This window comes from Oncorhynchus masou, chromosome 28 (genome assembly GCF_036934945.1).
Source record: "Oncorhynchus masou masou isolate Uvic2021 chromosome 28, UVic_Omas_1.1, whole genome shotgun sequence".
NCBI lineage: Eukaryota > Metazoa > Chordata > Actinopteri > Salmoniformes > Salmonidae > Oncorhynchus > Oncorhynchus masou.
Window position 1 is genome coordinate 58,883,361 of NC_088239.1, and position 19,357 is coordinate 58,902,717.

At 44.7% G+C, this 19,357-nt stretch overlaps 1 protein-coding gene across 18 annotated transcripts in view; it reads right to left on the reverse strand.

Moving 5' to 3' along the window:
• Positions 1-19,307, reverse strand: part of LOC135517973 (dynamin-1) — a 110,439-nt gene extending 91,132 nt beyond the window's left edge. For 6 of the 18 annotated variants that reach the window (XM_064942740.1, XM_064942738.1, XM_064942735.1 and 3 more), the window contains exon 1: positions 18,813-19,306. In XM_064942740.1, coding sequence (XP_064798812.1) covers positions 18,813-18,973 — 161 coding nt within the window. In that variant the 5' untranslated portion in view covers positions 18,974-19,306. Of the gene's footprint in view, positions 1-18,812 lie in introns of all 18 variants that reach the window. The other 12 variants (XM_064942749.1, XM_064942737.1, XM_064942732.1 and 9 more) reach the window with 4 other exon arrangements.
• Between the last annotated feature and the right edge of the window lie 50 nt (positions 19,308-19,357).

A 19,357-nucleotide genomic window follows, 5' to 3' on the forward strand; every position in this document is an offset into this window, starting at 1 on the left:
TTCCTATGTTCGGCTCTCCTTTTCCTATGTTCGGTCCTCCTTTTCCTATGTTCGGTCCTCCTTTTCCTATGTTCGGCTCTCCTTTTCCTATGTTCGGCCCTCCTTTTCCTATGTTCGACCCTCCTTTTCCTATGTTCGGCTCTCCTTTTCCTATGTTCGGCTCTCCTTTTCCTATGTTCGGCCCTCCTTTTCCTATGTTCGGTCCTCCTTTTCCTATGTTCGGCCCTCCTTTTCCTATGTTCGGCCCTCCTTTTCCTATGTTCGGCCCTCCTTTTCCTATGTTCGGCCCTCCTTTTCCTATGTTCGGCCCTCCTTTTCCTATGTTCGGCCCTCCTTTTCCTATGTTCGGCTCTCCTTTTCCTATGTTCGACCCTCCTTTTCCTATGTTCGACCCTCCTTTTCCTATGTTCGGCTCTCCTTTTCCTATGTTCGGCCCTCCTTTTCCTATGTTCGGCTCTCCTTTTCCTATGTTCGACCCTCCTTTTCCTATGTTCGGCCCTCCTTTTCCTATGTTCGGCCCTCCTTTTCCTATGTTCGGCCCTCCTTTTCCTATGTTCGACCCTCCTTTTCCTATGTTCGGCTCTCCTTTTCCTATGTTCGACCCTCCTTTTCCTATGTTCGACCCTCCTTTTCCTATGTTCGGCTCTCCTTTTCCTATGTTCGACCCTCCTTTTCCTATGTTCGGCCCTCCTTTTCCTATGTTCGGCCCTCCTTTTCCTATGTTCGGCCCTCCTTTTCCTATGTTCGGCTCTCCTTTTCCTATGTTCGGCCCTCCTTTTCCTATGTTCGGCCCTCCTTTTCATATGTTCGGCCCTCCTTTTCCTATGTTCGGCCCTCCTTTTCCCTCCTTTTCCTTTTCCTTTAGTTCGATCAGCTCCTTTATCTTGCTCACATTGAGAGAGAGAGGTTGTTGTCCTGGCACCACACTGCCAGGTCTCCCACTTAAATAGAGTGGCTGTTTCAGTAAATGACTCTTGGCTTACTGTCTGTGGTGCTTTTCAGAACCCTCTTTTTATTTCAGCTGGCAGTCTCTGTCTGGGATGTGATGCAAAAAGCTCTTTCTGAGAGTAGCCCACCTGTGTGAGGCCTGAGCATGCAGGGCCTGATAGACACTGGGCCAGTAGAGAGAGAGAGAGAGAGAGATGGAGAGAAAGCACAGTAAGGTGGAGGAAGAGAGAGAAACAGAAGGCATATGCTCCAGGAGAAGATGACAGAGAGGGAGAGAATGATTAGGAGGGTGAGAAAGAGAGAGAGCAAAGAAAAGAAGGCACAGCGAGAGATGAGAGAGAGAGAGCTCTGCTGTAGCTCCAGCACAGCTGAGGGGCACTCTTTTCCTCAGCTCCATTGTCAGATGGGAATGAATGTAGCCAGTGCCGTGCCAGTCAGCCCCTGGTGTTTGTCAGCTCTGCCTGCTCTAAGGGAGAAATCACTGGAGAATTCACACTATAATTGTAGGGCTTTGTTCAACAAGGGCAAACGAACGGTCTTACTGTTTCCACACGCAAGCTAAAGCCAATAGCCTGAGAGCCCACCCTTTTCATGTGACAGCGGTGCTTCAGCAAGCAGAGAACAGCACTTTACACTCTGCTAGGTGTTCACCAATATCATAGACAAAGAGTGTGTGAAAAATGTTAAGAATGACACATCTTCGGATGGATATTCCACACAAAATGATTCATTCGCCATTCCTTCTCCATGGCATGGAGTGGTAGGAGAGATTAAACATTTCTTCATTTGGCTTTTCTGTAGTCTATTTCTGTCCTCTAGGACAAATTCCGTGTTAGCTTAGCTCTTTAAAAGATTCAAAGGCTCTCAGAAGACATTCTTCACACATTAGCATTGCAGACTCCCTCTGAAGCTCTTATCAACGTGGTTTATCAGCACAGTTGCATCTTCCTTAAAATAATTAGCAGCTCAATTAGCAGCTCTGGCTCAGAAAAATAAGGAGAGATGAGAGCTTGCATGAGATAGAGAGAAAGAGAGAGAGAGAGATAGAGTTTGAGTGATAGAGAGAAAAAGAGAGATATATGAGTGTCTCTTCATCTGCCTCCAGCTATCTGTGAAACTGGGAATAGGCAGATAGTATGGTACACAATGTGGTCCTGAAGTGTGTGTGTGTGTGTGTGTGTGTGTGTGTGTGTGTGTGTGTGTGTGTGTGTGTGTGTGTGTGTGTGTGTGTGTGTGTGTGTGTGTGTGTGTGTGTGTGTGTGTGTGTGTGTGTGTGTGTGTGTGTGTGTGTGTGTGTGTGTGTGTGTGTGTGTGTGTGTGTGTGTGTGTGTGTCTGTGTTTTGTGTGTGTGTGTGTGTGTGTTTTGTGTGTGTGTGTGTGTGTGTGTATCTACATGCCTGTGTGTCTCAGAACATTGTATCTGTGTTTTCTTCTGGATGGTTCTGAGGACACTGTATTACGTAACAGCAGCAGTAGTTTCTCTGGTGGTGGTGTTACCATGTATACTGCTACATTACCAGCTGACCTCACACTAGTCTAATCCACTTACACATTTGGACCAACAACAGGGGTCTAGTAGGGACATGCACTCGGATAGAATCTCATGGTGTCCTGTAAACTGTGAGTGTGTAGGCTGCTACTGACTGTTCACACACACCTAACCTATGTCATTACAATCATTTAAGGATATTATCTATTTCATATCGCTACCTGAACAGAGAGAAACAGAGCATTGGCAGCACTGTCTAGTCAACAACAGTTCCATTTCCTACTGTGTAAAATCCATTTCCTGTCTGCTGTCTCTCTCCTGTTGGGGTGTGAGCCTGGCTCTCTCTGCACCTTCCTCTCCTCTAGTAACACCTTGTATGGGACAGATGGCCCAAACTGCAGGTCTCCTCTCCCCCTTCTCTACTCCGCCTTCCCCCAAAACGCCACCACATGGACTAGCCAGATAGGCGGAGCCGGCACGAACCAACCAGACCCTGTCACACATACCACACCACTAGCCTGGTTGCCAGTCTCTTTAGCTAACATTCCACTCTTTGTACTCCATGTCATGTGCCAAAGCACAAAGAAAAGCTAAACAGACTGGCAACCAGGCTACCACACCACTACATCTCCCTCTCTATCCCAAACACCATTCATCACTGCTATGGCTGGAGGGATGACACAAGGCAAGGCATGGTGCCTGGGGTACCCGCCACACACATAATACTGTACATGCTACATACTTGCACAAGTGAGCAAGGACGGATGGATGCATGTACATATAGTACCCATGCACACAACATCATGTCGCAATGCTGAAAATAATTCACCACATGAAGAGCCTGTCATGTGACTGCAGGGGAAAACCCAGTCAAGGAGCGAGTGAACAACGCGCCGACTCATTCCATCGTCCCATCCCCCACCCCAGCCTGCACCTCTCCTCTCCTCTCCTCTCATCTCATCTCCCCAGTCACCTGTGGGCAGCTGTGATGATGGACAGTCCACCCATCCAACTGGGAGACCCCTCCCCTCCCCCCTGCCTCTTCCCACCCCCTCCTCCCTTTTCCCCTGCTGAGAGATAGTGCCTGTCACATACGTCCACTCACGTGGCAACAAACCAGGAGGACACAAGCTCTCCAGACTGAGCAACAACACAGGCTAAGGAGAGGAAAGAGAGAGAGACAAGCAGGGGAGATAGAGGGGGGGGGGGGTAGAGAGAGAAATGAGAGACAGAGGGAGGGGAGTAGAGAGAGAGAAATGAGAGACAAGCAGGGGAGATAGAGGGAGGGGGTAGAGAGAGAGAAATGAGAGACAAGCAGGGGAGATAGAGGGAGGGGGCAGAGAGAGAAAAATGAGAGACAAGCAGGGGAGATAGAGGGAGGGGGTAGAGAGAGAGAAATGAGAGACAGGCAGGAGACGGAGAGAGGGAGGGGGCTAGAGAGAGAGAAATGAGAGACAGGTAGGAGACAGAGAGAGGGAGGGAGAGATGCAGATGGAGAGCGAAACAGACAGAGGCACATGACAAGACAGTGAAACAAAGAGAGAGAAATAAACAAGGAGAGACACAGAGGGAGTGATAGAGTGAGAGCCAAAGAAATTGAGATAGCAGAATGTCACATAGCTACAGCACTTCACCTTGTCTACCCAGCCTTGTTTGGGCACACCTTACAGTGCAATCACTCTCTGCCATACACTCTCAATTCTCACACACTCATACACACACACGGTCAACAAACCTGTCCAGCACTGGCAACGTGCCAGGCAGCTGCAGCAGAGCATCATTGACTTACACATATTGACTGTACACACATACACATTCCAAAGCATGCATGCACATGTGAACATACTATGTCTTGCTTAGCGGAAACCCTGAGAGGACAATGTTATTCTCTGACTTTCAGCTTCTCAGCCAGAGGCTTTGAGAGGAATAGCAAAAGAGCAATGGTGCACTTTATTCCAATAACCGTCAGACCATTTCCACTCCATTGGTTTCCCTCTCATTGATTGACATAACAACTTCATAACAACACAACATAACATGTATCTAAACTGACCTAGTGTAAACACATATTCAGAGCACATGGTACCGGTGGGACTTGATCTTTAATGCTCCAACATACTGAGCCAACTGGGTGAAAAACATTAGAATGCCATACAGTGCTTTAAATGACCTGGTCTGTGGACCTCATGCCATTAATGACACTGTATTAGGCATGGTCTAATAATTGGAATCCTCAGTTTTAAATTTACAACAGACTACAAAATGTCATCTAATCCTGATCCATTGTGTGCAGCAATTGCGGTCACGCTATGATGAATAAGATAACTAGGAAAAGCAATTGCATCTCCCAGGCAACAGCCTTAGTGGCTGAGATTGGTTGTTTTTGTCGACTTGTACACCTCCAGAGTATCGTCATTGTAGTGATGAAACGGTTCATTCTTTGCCGATGGTGGGCGCCCAGACTAAATCAGGAGCGGGAGCCAATGAGAGGGCATGTTGGTGAGCTGCAGTGTAGACTCGCAGAATAGAGTTCATCTCTTTGAGCAGTGTCAGTCAGGGCAGCTCATGCAGCTCCTCTCTCTCTCTCTCTTTCCTCACACTCTTGCTCTCACCTCATTCCCTAGTTTCTATCCCCCATCTTTTTTTTGCTAATCTCACCAGGATTATTTCACAATCAACAAAAAATGATACAACTGCTTCTATGAGCTATCCTAAAAACAATATTGTACACAAAGCATAGCCAACTGTAGAACGAGGCCCACCCTTCATCAACTGTAGAACTAGGCCCACCCTTCATCAACTGTAAAACAAGGCCCACCCTTCATCAACTGTAGAACTAGGCCCACCCTCCATCAACTGTAGAACTAGGCCCACCCTTTATCAACTGTAGAACTAGGCCCACCCTTTATCAACTGTAGAACTAGGCCCACCCTTTATCAACTGTAGAACTAGGCCCACCCTTCATCAACTGTAGAACTAGGTCCACCCTTCATCAACTGTAGAACTAGGTCCACCCTTCATCAACTGTAGAACTAGGTCCACCCTTCATCAACTGTAGAACTAGGTCCACCCTTCATCAACTGTAAAACTAGGTCTACCCTTCATCAACTGTAGAACTAGGCCCACCCTTCATCAACTGTAAAACTAGGTCCACCCTTCATCAACTGTAAAACTAGGTCTACCCTTCATCAACTGTAGAACTAGGCCCACCCTTCATCAACTGTAAAACAAGGCCCACCCTTCATCAACTGTAGAACTAGGCCCACCCTTCATCAACTGTAAAACTAGGCCCACCCTCCATCAACTGTAGAACTAGGCCCACCCTTCATCAACTGTAGAACTAGGCCCACCCTTCATCAACTGTAAAACTAGGCCCACCCTTCATCAACTGTAGAACTAGGCCCACCCTTTATCAACTGTTGAACTAGGCCCACCCTTTATCAACTGTTGAACTAGGCCCACCCTTCATCAACTGTAGAACTAGGCCCACCCTTCATCAACTGTTGAACTAGGCCCACCCTCCATCAACTGTAGAACTAGGCCCACCCTTTATCAACTGTAGAACTAGGCCCACCCTTCATCAACTGTAGAACTAGGCCCACCCTTCATCAACTGTAAAACTAGGCCCACCCTTCATCAACTGTAGAACTAGGCCCACCCATCATCAAATGTTGAACTAGGCCCACCCTTTATCAACTGTTGAACTAGGCCCACCCTTCATCAACTGTTGAACTAGGCCCACCCTCCATCAACTGTTGAACTAGGCCCACCCTTCATCAACTGTAGAACTAGGCCCACCCTTCATCAACTGTTGAACTAGGCCCACCCTCCATCAACTGTAGAACTAGGCCCACCCTTCATCAACTGTAGAACTAGGCCCACCCTTCATCAACTGTAAAACTAGGCCCACCCTTCATCAACTGTAGAACTAGGCCCACCCATCATCAAATGTTGAACTAGGCCCACCCTTTATCAACTGTTGAACTAGGCCCACCCTTCATCAACTGTTGAACTAGGCCCACCCTCCATCAACTGTTGAACTAGGCCCACCCTTCATCAACTGTAGAACTAGGCCCACCCTTCATCAACTGTTGAACTAGGCCCACCCTCCATCAACTGTAGAACTAGGCCCACCCTTTATCAACTGTAGAACTAGGCCCACCCTTTATTAACTGTAGAACTAGACCCACCCTTCATCAACTGTTGAACTAGGCCCACCCTCAATCAACTGTAGAAGTAGGCCCACCCTTAATCAACTGTAAAACTAGGCCCACCCTTCATCAACTGTTGAACTAGGCCCACCCTTCATCAACTGTAGAACTAGGCCCACCCTTCATCAACTGTAAAACTAGGCCCACCCTTTATCAACTGTTGAACTAGGCCCACCCTTTATCAACTGTTGAACTAGACCCACCCTTCATCAACAATAGTAGGCAGACGATAAATTAAGTGAAAATACAGTGATACATCTCTCAATGGGATAATATAAAACAATGCTGATAATCAATAAATCACCAAATTAGACTATACTTCCCAGCAGCACTAGCCAGCATGTAGCCCCTCATCTATGCGTGTCAGTCAATCAGTAAAGGGATATATTTTTACACAACAGTATCTCTCCACTCTCACAAACTACAATTAGCATTAGAAAAAGATAGCTAGGGCCCATACTCCAGCCCATACTGTTCTTCTTTTGTTGGGATACAGATAATCCCTTGCATTTTGCATTCTTCATATTATTTCATATCATTCCGTCCTGCAATAGTCTATTGGATTGAAGATTAGTAGAGATAGAGATTATTTTTTTTTAGCCTCATCAGTAAATGAGAGGAATCCTATGCTGCAAAAGAGACTATCCTAGGTAAGTATTCTAGTCTGATGTGCTAAATGCTGCAAGCACCAGCACTCTAGTAAAGGTGGGTTCTTAAATGGGGTTCTCCAGAGAACAGTGCAACCTACTATGCATGAAGCACTTCTTTGACCTAGAACAGCTGCATCAGTAGAAATTGGAGAAATCTGAGATCTGAGAAAAAGATATTCACATAACTTTCAATTAATAGCTTATTTGGATATTTGACAATGAGGCACATATCTAGAGCAATATTATCTAAGTGACTATAATAGACAAAAGCTAGAGCTCACATGCACATTCATGCTGATCTGAACTTACAGTACCTTTAAAGTTTTAGGAGTTTTGTTGCAGGGTCTTGAATCCCCCAGGTGACAACGTGGGCCAGAGATCACAGTGATAGTCTGTCTACGGCAGTACTCCCTGATTGAGTTGCTATTGTGGGTCTACTGTTGTGTGTCATTCCTCTGAAGAGCTCTCCTAGGTCCTGAAAGCAGCCTCAGAGAAAAGGACAGGCTCTGTACACTAAACAGCCATCAACCAACCCCTGTTCATCTGATAGGGACAGGTGAGATATGAGGGAAAAATTAAACTAATCACTGAGGTATCAACTGTCGGAGGAATTGCACCATAATGTTTATAACTGGTGTCTGTTCCCCACCTGTCCCTTAGGCACATTAGGTCCTCTCAGGGGCCACCGTGATAGGATAACAGTATGTGTGACGTCTCCACTATGAGGTTCCTGGTGAATGATGATTCCTTTGTTTGTTTGTCTGGTGGCCACAACGCAGCCTGCCTCCTACATTCTCCATAATGACGTTTTATGGATATTGTTCACTATGTGAACAATCTCTTTGGAGTTTAGTTCTGACAGCAGCTTCCCCTGTATTAAAAAGTATTCACTTGATTTGAAGCCTGCCTTGATGCCATCAAACAGTAATATGTGAGTTTTATTTAGTTAGATTGAACACGGGATATGCACAGTTTGTCATCTTACAATCATCTCTGATTTCAGTAGTATTCTGTACACAGTGCATTCAGAAAGTATTCAGACCTCTAGACCTCTCCCACATTTTGTTACGTTACAGCCTTATTCTAAAATGGATTCAATCATTTTTGTCTCCTCATCAATCTACACATAATACCCCAAAATTACAAAGCAAAAACAGGTTTTCAGAAATCTTTGCATATTTTGTCAAAATAAAACACTGAAATGTCATATTTACATAGGTATTCAGACCCTTTACTCAGTACATTGCTGAAGCACTTTTGGCAGTGATTACAGCCTCGAGTATAAAGCTACAAGCTTGGCAAGCTTGGTTAATCCTATTCTTCTCTGCAGATGATCTCAAGCTTTGTCAGGTTGGATGGGGAGCGTCTCTCAAGAGATGTTCAATCAGGTTCAAGTCTGGGCTCTGGCTGGGAAACTCAAGGACATTCAGAGACTTGTCCAGAAGCCACTCCTGCGTTGTCTTGGCTGTGTGCTTGGGGTCGTTGTCCTGATGGAAGGTGAACCTTTGCCCCAGTCTGAGGTTCTGAGCACTCTGGAGCAGGTTTTCATATGGGATCTCTCTGTACTTTGATCCATTCATCTTTCCCTCGATCCTGACTAGTCTCCCAGTCTCTGCCACTGAAAAACATCCCCACAGCATAGTGCTGCCACCACCATGCTTCACCGTAGGGATGGTGCCAGGTTTCCTTCAGACGTGATGCTTGGCATTCAGGCCAAAGAGTTCAATCTTGGTTTCATCAGACCAGATAATCTTATTTCCTATGGTCTGTCCTTTAGGTGCCTTTTGGCAAACTCAAAGCAGGCTGACATGTGCCTTTTATTGAGGAGTGGCTTCTGTCTGGCCACTACCATAAATGCCTGATTGGTGGAGTGCTGCAGAGATGGTTGTCCTTCTGGAAGGTTCTCCCATCTCAAATCAAATCAAATCAAATTTTATTTGTCACATACACATGGTTAGCAGATGTTAATGCGAGTGTAGCGAAATGCTTGTGCTTCAAGTTCTGACAATGCAGTAATAACCAACAAGTGATCTAGCTAACAATTCCAAAACTACTACCTTATAGACACAAGTGTAAGGGGATAAAGAATATGAACATAAAGATATATGAATGAGTCATTGTACAGAGCAGCATAGGCAAGATACAGTAGATGGTATTGAGTACAGTATGTACATATGAGATGAGTATGTAAACAAAGTGGCATAGTTAAAGTGGCTAGTGATACATGTATTACATAAAGATGCAGTAGATGATATAGAGTACAGTATATACGTATACATATGTGATGAATAATGTAGGGTATGTAAACATTATGTTAGGTAGCATTGTTTAAAGTGACTAGTGATATATTTTACATAATTTCCCATCAATTCCCATTATTAAAGTGGCTGGAGTTGAGTCAGTGTGTTGGCAGCAGCCACTCAATGTTAGTGGTGGCTGTTTAACAGTCTGATGGCCTTGAGAGAGAAGCTGTTTTTCAGTCTCTCGGTCCCAGCTTTGATGCACCTGTACTGACCTCGCTTTCTGGATGATAGCGGGGTGAATAGGCAGTGGCTCGGGTGGTTGTTGTCCTTGATGATCTTTATGGCCTTCCTGTGACATCGGGTGGTGTAGGTGTCCTAGGGGGCAGGTAGTTTGCCCCCGGTGATGCGTTGTGCAGACCTCACTACCCTCTGGAGAGCCTTACGGTTGTGGGCGGAGCAGTTGCCGTACCAGGCGGTGATACAGCCCGACAGGATGCTCTCGATTGTGCATCTGTAGAAGTTTGTGAGTGCTTTTGGTGACAAGCCGAATTTCTTCAGCCTTCTGAGGTTGAAGAGGCGCTGCTGCGCCTTCTTCACAATGCTGTCTGTGTGGGTGGACCAATTCAGTTTGTCTGTGATGTGTACGCCGAGGAACTTAAAACCTACTACCCTCTCCACTACTGTTCCATCAATGTGGATAGGGGGGTGTTCCCTCTGCTGTTTCCTGAAGTCCACAATCATCTCCTTAGTTTTGCTGACATTGAGTGTGAGGTTATTTTCCTGACACCACACTCCGAGGGCCCTCACCTCCTCCCTGTAGGCCGTCTCATCATTGTTGGTAATCAGGCCTACCACTGTTGTGTCGTCCGCAAACTTGATGATTGAGTTGGAGGCGTGCGTGGCCACGCAGTCGTGGGTGAACAGGGAGTACAGGAGAGGGCTCAGAACGCACCCTTGTGGGGCCCCAGTGTTGAGGATCAGCGGGGTGGAGATGTTGTTGCCTACCCTCACCACCTGGGGGCGGCCCGTCAGGAAGTCCAGTACCCAGTTGCACAAGGCGGGTGATGACGAGCTTGGAGGGAACTATGGTGTTAAATGCCGAGCTGTAGTCGATGAACAGCATTCTCATATAGATATTCCTCTTGTCCAGATGGGTTAGGGCAGTGTGCAGTGTGGTTGAGATTGCATCGTCTGTGGACCTATTTGGGCGGTAAGCAAATTGGAGTGGGTCTAGGGTGTCATGTAGGGTGGAGGTGATATGGTCCTTGACTAGTCTCTCAAAGCACTTCATGATGAAGGAAGTGTGTGCCACGGGGCGGTAGTCGTTTAGCTCAGTTACATTAGCTTTCTTGGGAACAGGAACAATAGTGGCCCTCTTGAAGCATGTGGGAACAACAGACTGGGATAGGGATTGATTGAATATGTCCGTAAACACACCAGCCAGCTGGTCTGCGCCAGAGGAGGAACTCTGGATGACTTTCAGAGTGACCATTGGGTTCTTGGTCACCTCCCTGACCAAGGCCCTTCTCCCCCAATTGCTCAGTTTGGCCGGACGGCCAGATCTACGAAGAGTCCAAACTTCTTCCATTTAAGAATGATGGAGGTCACTGTGTTCTTGGGGACCTTCAATGCTGCAAAAATGTGTTGGTACACTTCGCCAGATCTGTACCTCGACACAATCGTGTCTCGGAGCTCTAAGAACAATTCCTTCGACCTCATGGCTTGGTTTTTTGCTCTGACATGCACTGTCAACTGTGGGACATAATGTAGACAGGTGTGTGCCTTTCCAAATCATATCTAATCAATTGAATTTACCACAGGTGGACTCCAATCAAGTTGCAGAAACATCTCAAGGATGATCAATGGAAACAGGATGCACCTGAGCTCAATTTCGAGTCTCATAGCAAAGGGTCTGAATAGTTTTTTATTTTTAATAAAAACCTGTTTTCAGGTTATGGGGTATTGCGTGCAGATTGATGAGTAAAACATTTTTTTTAAATCAATTTTAGAATACGGCTGTAACGTAACATAAAAAAATGTAGGGCTCTGAAAACTTTCCAAATGCACCTTATACCTAGAGTATTACCATCAATGGATAAAATCATATAGGAATCCAGTTATAGTGGTGGTGGTGGTACTCCTCTATAAACTGGTCTGTGATCAGATTTATCCAGATGTCCCGGTCCTAATTATCAAGACTAGAAAAGGAAACCTTGCCCTGGTTCAGAGATTTAACTGAGACTTCTACCGAAGTATGGGCCACATGTCCCCCAGCTGTTTGACTTCTGTGTCAGAGTCTGGTAGCTAGTGCAGGGCCCTGCTCTGTGATGCTGGTGGTTCTGTGCTAATTAAACACATAGGATGAGATGGAGAGGGAGAGAGCAAGAGAAATGAGGAAGTGCGCATTGATTTACGGACACCTGTCATCTTCTCCCCTAAAATCAGCCAATAGTTGTAAAAAAAAACAAGGCCCGGCATGTCAATCAGAGCCCAGAAGGACTGTAACGGTTTTCTTGAGGTGAAGGAGAGGCGGACCAAAACGCAGCGTGGTGGTTATTCATGGTCCTTTAATATAGACACAATACATGAATAAACTAACAAAACAAGAAATGTGAAAAAAACACAACAAAAAAAACACAACAGCCCTATCTGGTGCAAACGCAGGGACAGAAACTATCACCCACAAACACACAGTGAAACCCAGGCTACCTAAGTATGATTCTCAATCAGAGACAACTAATGACACCTGCCTCTGATTGAGAACCATACTAGGCCGAAACATAGAAATACCCAAATCATAGAAAAACATAGACTGCCCACCCCAACTCACGCCCTGACCATACTAAATAATGACAAAACAAAGAAAATAAAAGTCAGAACGTGACAAGGACATGATTGACGGATATGGGGTCCAGCAGCTTCCAGGAAATACACTTGGAGGCCATTTTGTGTATGACATAAACTGTATTGCATTATAGTGTGTCACATCTCTACTGCGATGCTGTTCCCTTACGGCACAGGGGTCTGGGGCTAAGGACAGGACAAGGACAAATATCCAAGTCCTAATAGTGCCATTTGCCTTTCATATAAGTGACTGTCTGTTATGTGTACTTGTAATTCACAGAGCATCTCACCAAACCAAAGGCTGTCACACCCACCAGAAATATCAATGCTGGGAGGCTGTGCTCGGGGGATAATGATGAGTTCTACAGTCATTATGAGTTAACTCATAACCAGACCTGCTATGTGCTATTATTACAAAGATATTGTTACTTTTTCTCTTGTATTGATTTGTGAGAAATGCATACTGAATATTCCACTATGGTGTACAGAGATTTGAACTAGTGCTGTGACTGTTTGATGAATAGTCATTTTACATCTCCTGCAAGTCAGCATATCAAGGACAAACATTGAGGAATGACAAAATCTAAATGGGAAATGGGAAAATGTGCCTCTACAAGGATATCTGAATGCAAGATGAAACTCATAATTGTTCAGCAAAAAGCTATGATTGTTGTCATGGCTGTATAATGTCAGTGTTTGAAGCAGTCATCACTATTTCCATCCTATATCATGTAATTATTGTGACAGAATTATGTACCTCTCATGACAGAGATGTTACTTTCATAATACCCTGTGGCCTGAATCTCTCTCTCTCTCTCACTCCTCTAATCGTTCAGTGTTTCAACAGATCCCTGTAATGCCAATGATGACACCACGGGGTCAGGGAAGTGAATGGACTGACACAACATTGTCTGATGTTCTCCAAGTTATCAGGAAACCCCATTGCCAACAGAAGGGTACTCTGTATGTCCACACATCCAGACAGACAGAGACTGTCTCTGTCTGCATCTACAAAATGAGCCCCATCTCTGCTACACGCTGATAATTTCTATTAAAAATCCAAAGGCCAACAGATTACAGCAAGGCCCCAGTAGAGAGAGCATTAAATGATTGTTTCAGTGAGAGTAGGATTGACAGTGAGAGAGTGTGTCAAAAATCTAATCAAATCAAATGTATTGGTCACATACACATGGTTAGGAGATGTTATTGTGAGTGTAGCGAAATGCTTGTGCTTCTAGTTCCGACAGTGGAGCAATATCTAACATGTAATATAACAATTCCACAACAACTACCTAATACACACACATCTAAGTAAAGGAATAAGAATATATACATATAAATATATGGATGAGCAAAGACAGAGCAGCATAGGCAAGACGTAATAGATGGTATAAAATGGTATAAAATACAGTATATATATATATGAGAAATGCAAGATATGTAAACATTATTAAAACAGCATTATTAAAGTGACTAGTGATCCATTTATTAAAGTGTCCAATGATTTCAAGTCTGTTTGTAGGCAGCAGCCTCTCTGTGTTAGTGATGGCTGTTTAACAGACTGATGGCCTTTTAATAGAAGCTGTTTTTCAGTCTTTCGGTCCCAGTTTTGATGCACCTGTACTGACCTCGCCTTCTGGATGGTAACGGGGTGAACAGGGAGTGGCTCGGGTGGTTGTTGTCCTTCATTATCTTTTTGGCCTTCTTGTGACATCGGGGGCTGTTGGTGTCCTGGAGGGCAGGTAGTTTGCCCCCAGTGATGCGTTGTGCAGACCGCACCACCCTCTGGAGATCCTTGTGGTTGTGGGCGGTACAGTTGCTGTATCAGGCAATGATTCAGCCAGACAGGATGCTCTCAATTGTGCATCTGTAAATGTTTGTGAGGGATTTAGGTGACGAGACAAATTTCTTCAACCTTCTGAGGTTGAAGAGGCACTGTTGTGCCTTCTTCAACACACTGTCTGTGTGGGTAGACCATTTCAGTTTGTCCGTGATGTGTACACCAAGGAACTTTCCACCTTCTCCACTGCTGTCCCGTCGATAAGGATAGGGGGTGCTCCCTCTGCTGTTTCCTGAAGTCCACGATCTCCTTTATTTTGTTGACGTTGAGTGGGAGGTTGTTTTGCTGACACCACACTCCGAGTGCCTTCACCTCCTCCCTGTAGGCTGTCTCGTCATTGTTGGTAAGCAAGCCTACTACTGTTGTGTTATCTGCACACTTGATGATTGATTTGGAGGCATACATGACCATGCAGTCATGGGTGAACAGGGAGTACAGGAGGGGGCTGAGCATGCACCCTTGTGGGGCCCCAGTGTTGAGGATCAGCGAAGTAGAGGTGTTGTTTACCTTCACCACCTGGGGGTGGCCTGTCAGGAAGTCCAGGACACAATTTCACAGGTCGGGGTTGAGGCCCAGGGCCTCTAGTTTAATGATGAGATTGAGGGTACTATGGTGTTGAATACTGAGCTATAGTGAATGACCAGCATTCTTACATAGGTATTCCTCTTGTCCAGATGTTATAGGGCAGTGTGCAGTGTTATGGCAATTGCATCATCTGTGGACCTATTGGGGCGGTAAGCAAATTGAAGTGGGTCTATTGTGACAGGTAAGGTGGAGGTGATATGATCCTTGACTAGTCTCTCAAAGCACTTCATGATGACAGAAGTGAGTGCCACTGGGCGATAGTCATTTAGTTCAGTTACCTTTGCCTTCTTGGGTACAGGAACAATGGTGGCCATTTTGAAGCATGTGGGGACAGCAGGCTAGGATCGGGAGAGATTGAATATGTCCGTAAACACACCAGCCAGCTGGTCTGCGCATGCTCTGAGGACGCGGCTAGGGATGCCGGCTGCCTTGCGAGAGTTAACATGTTTAAATGTCTTACTCACATTGGCCACGGAGAAGGAGAGCCCACAGTCCTTGGTAGTGGGCCACCTCGTGGCACTGTACAGTATTATCCTCAAAGCGGGGAAAGAAGGTGTTTAGTTTGTCTGGAAGCAAGACGTCAGTGTCCGCGACGTGGCTGGTATTCATTTTGTAGTCCGTGATTGTCTGTCGACCCTGCCACATACGTCTTGTGTCTGAGCCGTTGAATTGTGACTCCACTTTGTCTCTATACTGACATTTCGGTTGTTGGTTTGCCTTGCGGAGGGAATAACTACATAATAGAAAACAGCAGGGAGGGGGTGTGGCAGTAGCCTGTGATCAAGAAGACCCAGATGACGTCAGTGCAGCTGGTCAGGAAGAGCAGACTGACATTACATTATCCCCTACTCCTACTTAATGCCAACAATTTCAGCTACAAATGTCAGGGTTTGCCAGAGAAATTTAACTCCAACATTAGTCGCAAAATGTCTCATGTCACTATGCCGACCATGAAAACTAGTCTACACTACACTAGTCTGTCAAAAAGATAGTTAGCTTAGTTAGCTTTCTGCTCACCAGCTTGAACGAAAAAGCAATGATTGTTTTCCTCCAGGCTGCAACCATATCTCTTCATCAGGATGGTGCTAGTGTTATTGGTTCCCAAACGATGTTTTCCAGAGGAGACTTTGAGTCCGTCTGATAAAGTAAGCTAAGCCTGTTAGCTAGACGTCAAAGGCTTGCGACCTGAGGTGTAGTTTTATTTTTTTACATGTTAGCACATTGTTAGCTTTTGACTTGTTTTGATTACAGAAATGCTTCAAAATTCACAAAAAGGGAAGTTAGCCGACGGAGATTATCTCACAGAACAAAGCATAAAAGATCTCCTAAGCCTGTGTTTACCACAGACCTTACTCTCGGCATTTAAAAAAACAAACATTAATTTCGCCATAGGCTTTGGTCAACGAGCCATGGCGGCGCCTCCGTTGGCACCTACAAAAAGATGCCATTACTATTGCTGCCTGTAATGATCAAAGTTAACGTGACTATCTATAGCCTTATTATTGAAGGAAGTGAGTAAGAACATTTAAGATAATGGTCAAGGTGTTTTGCCCATAATTCCCACTATACTGATGACTGGTGCAAAGGGAGCCTAAACAGGGCTGTTAACAGTGGAGTGGACCTCAATCACAAGAACATCTAAGATGCTGACAAGACCATTTCTCGGTTATTACTCCGACTGACCTATATTTCACATTGCACTGTGTTAACAAACAATGGAAAACTATTAATGTACTGTTTATCAAGCAATCAAAGGCTAACGCAGGTGCCAAGCAACAATTTTTAATTTTTACCTTTATTTAACTAGGCAAGTCAGTTAAGAACAGATTCTTATTTTCAATGACAGCCTAGGAACAGTGGGTTAACTGCCTGTTCAGGAGCAGAAAGAAGGATTTATACCTTATCAGCTCAGGGATATGAACTTGCAACCTTTTGGTTACTAGTCCAATGCTCTAACCACTAGGCTACCCTGACAATCAACATTACTGAATGAAATTAGCTTTGCACCATGTGGCAAAGTTTGCGTTTACCTCCCATATTTGTGGTGGATGCAGATTCAATTGCACAGAAATGAATTTCATTCTTCATGTATTGCAGTGTGCAAGGATATGTTTAAAGGGATACTGCGAGATTCTGGCAATTAAGCCATTTTTCTACTTATCCAGAGTACGAGGAACTCATGGATACCATTCTATGTCTCTGCGACTGCATGTAGAAGTTAAAGGTAATTTTGCGAGCCAATTCTAACTACCGTTAGCGCAATGACTGGATGTCTGTCAGTACGCTAGCTTTTGCTAATTTCCTTTGTGCTGTACGCAGAGACTGAAAAATGGTTTCCAGAATCTCGCAGTATCCCTTTAATAATGTATCTCCAAATGAGTTAATTTACATTTGGTTGTGATATGACCTGGAATGACCAAGGAAATGGCTACGGGACTTGATGCCCCAATCCATATAATAAGTCTCAGGGTAGTTGCTGTAGGGGGGTGGCAGGGTATCCTAGTGGTTAGAGCATTGGACTAGTAACCAAGAGGCTGCAAGTTCAAATCCCCGAGCTGACAAGGTACAAATCTGTCATTCTGCCCATGAACAGGCAGTTAACCCACTGTTCCTAGGCCATCATTGAATATACAAATTTGTTCTTAACTGACTTGCCTAGTAAAATAAAGGTAAATAAAAAATAATGTCCCTGCCTTGGTAGGAGATAATAATCCTGCAGCAAGATGAAACATATTATGCAGATTATAATTCATGGGGATTTTTTGTAGGTGTTGACACATTTTTCGTTAGGGCAAATCTAGTCTGACATTTTAAAGTGGAAATTACAAACTTTAGAAGCCTTTTTAAACGTTGAATACACTACAGGTTTGCATTTCCTATGTACAGGAAAATTCTCAGCAACAAAATAGTGATCAAATTAAGATCCTTCATCTGTATCATTGCCTGGTGCTGAGCAGGTGCAGCAGCCTAGCTAAGCACTAACAGATGGATGGGGAGCTGAAGACGAAGGGCTCAGAGCAACTCTCTCTACCCTCTCAATGTATTTTCGCAAGGTCATACTGCAGAGTATAGCGGGGTTGTGTCCCTGGAGATATGCGGTTTATCATCATCAACTCTGTGAGAGGGTCTATGACAGGGACTATGACATAATTAACTGGCCACAAAAAAAACATGTTATGTAGTCTATTCATATCTCACACCAGGTGTGTATCAGATACACATAATATCTATATTTTGTGGGCTGAGTGTTTGGTTAATGAATGCCAAAATTGAAACCCTGTCTGAAAAACAACCACACATGAAGCTTTCTTGTTGGAATTGTGTGTTTACAAGGCCCTACATATGGGGCCGTGGCCTCCAATGTGCTATGAGCCCTGAGGGCAAGGTGGAAAAACTGAGAATGGAAGGAAATGCGCAGCCCATTCGACCACCTTTAAACCGGTACATTTATGATGTCTGTAAGAGCTGGTAACCTCCAATATACAAAAGGCTATTTGTAATATCAAAGGAAATGCAAAATAGTGAGGGATTATTTTATATGTAATGTAGATTTGCATTATGACAAACATTGAAAATAGTACCATATAGGAAATAAAGAAATATTGCAATTAATATTGTTTATAAATATATACAATGATTTTATAATAGGGAGCACCAACAAGAAAATCAAAACGTCCATTTTGGTTTGGTACTCTACCAGTACATACTGCAGCAATTAGCCTGTGGACTACAGGGAAGGTTTTATGTAACCAAATAATATGTTTAGATTCCCTCATGGCTACTCTCGAAGAGGGACTGGTGATTCTAGGACAATAAATGCAGCAAATCATCTTTATTTAAGACATTATATATCATGTTAAAGTTATCCAATGGATCTCATGGCTGGAGCTAAGCCAATGGAATGGGAGGATGGGGATGGGTAGGTGTGCAAGAACCATTGCAGCCTAGGAGACTTTGATAACTGAGAGATGCATTTGCGTCCAAAAACACAAAACCACTTACTTCCCAACGAAGTTCTCCAACACCGAGCTTTTCCCTGCACTCTGCCCGCCAACCACAGCAATTTGAGGCAGATCCAACTGAGAATTTTGACCGATGGCCGAAAAGGCATCTTGCATTTTATTCACCAGAGGAATAAGGTCTTCCATCCCCCGGTTCCCCATGATTGCAAGGGAATCTGTCGCTCCTTTACAGATTATAATTAAATGAGGGAAAACGTTTCTCTCGGTCCTTGGCCCTTATCACCCTTCCGTGAAAGGTGTTTCAACGTTTGGAATACGCCTTCTATTTTAATTTTGCTTGCACCCTCATTGATTACGATTCCCCGGTGTTCCCTCTACACATAACGCTTCTCCTCTCCCCACTCTCTTATACAGCTATGTTCAGCTCTCTACCACGCAGCACCGAGGGATGATCTCTTCTCAGAATACGCTGACATCCCTGCACCGACGCGCATGCACCACGGAGATCTAGCTCAACAGAATTGCACCCCTCGGCTTCGTGTGCTCTCTCTTGTACTAGGCTATGCTGTACGAAATAGAAAATAC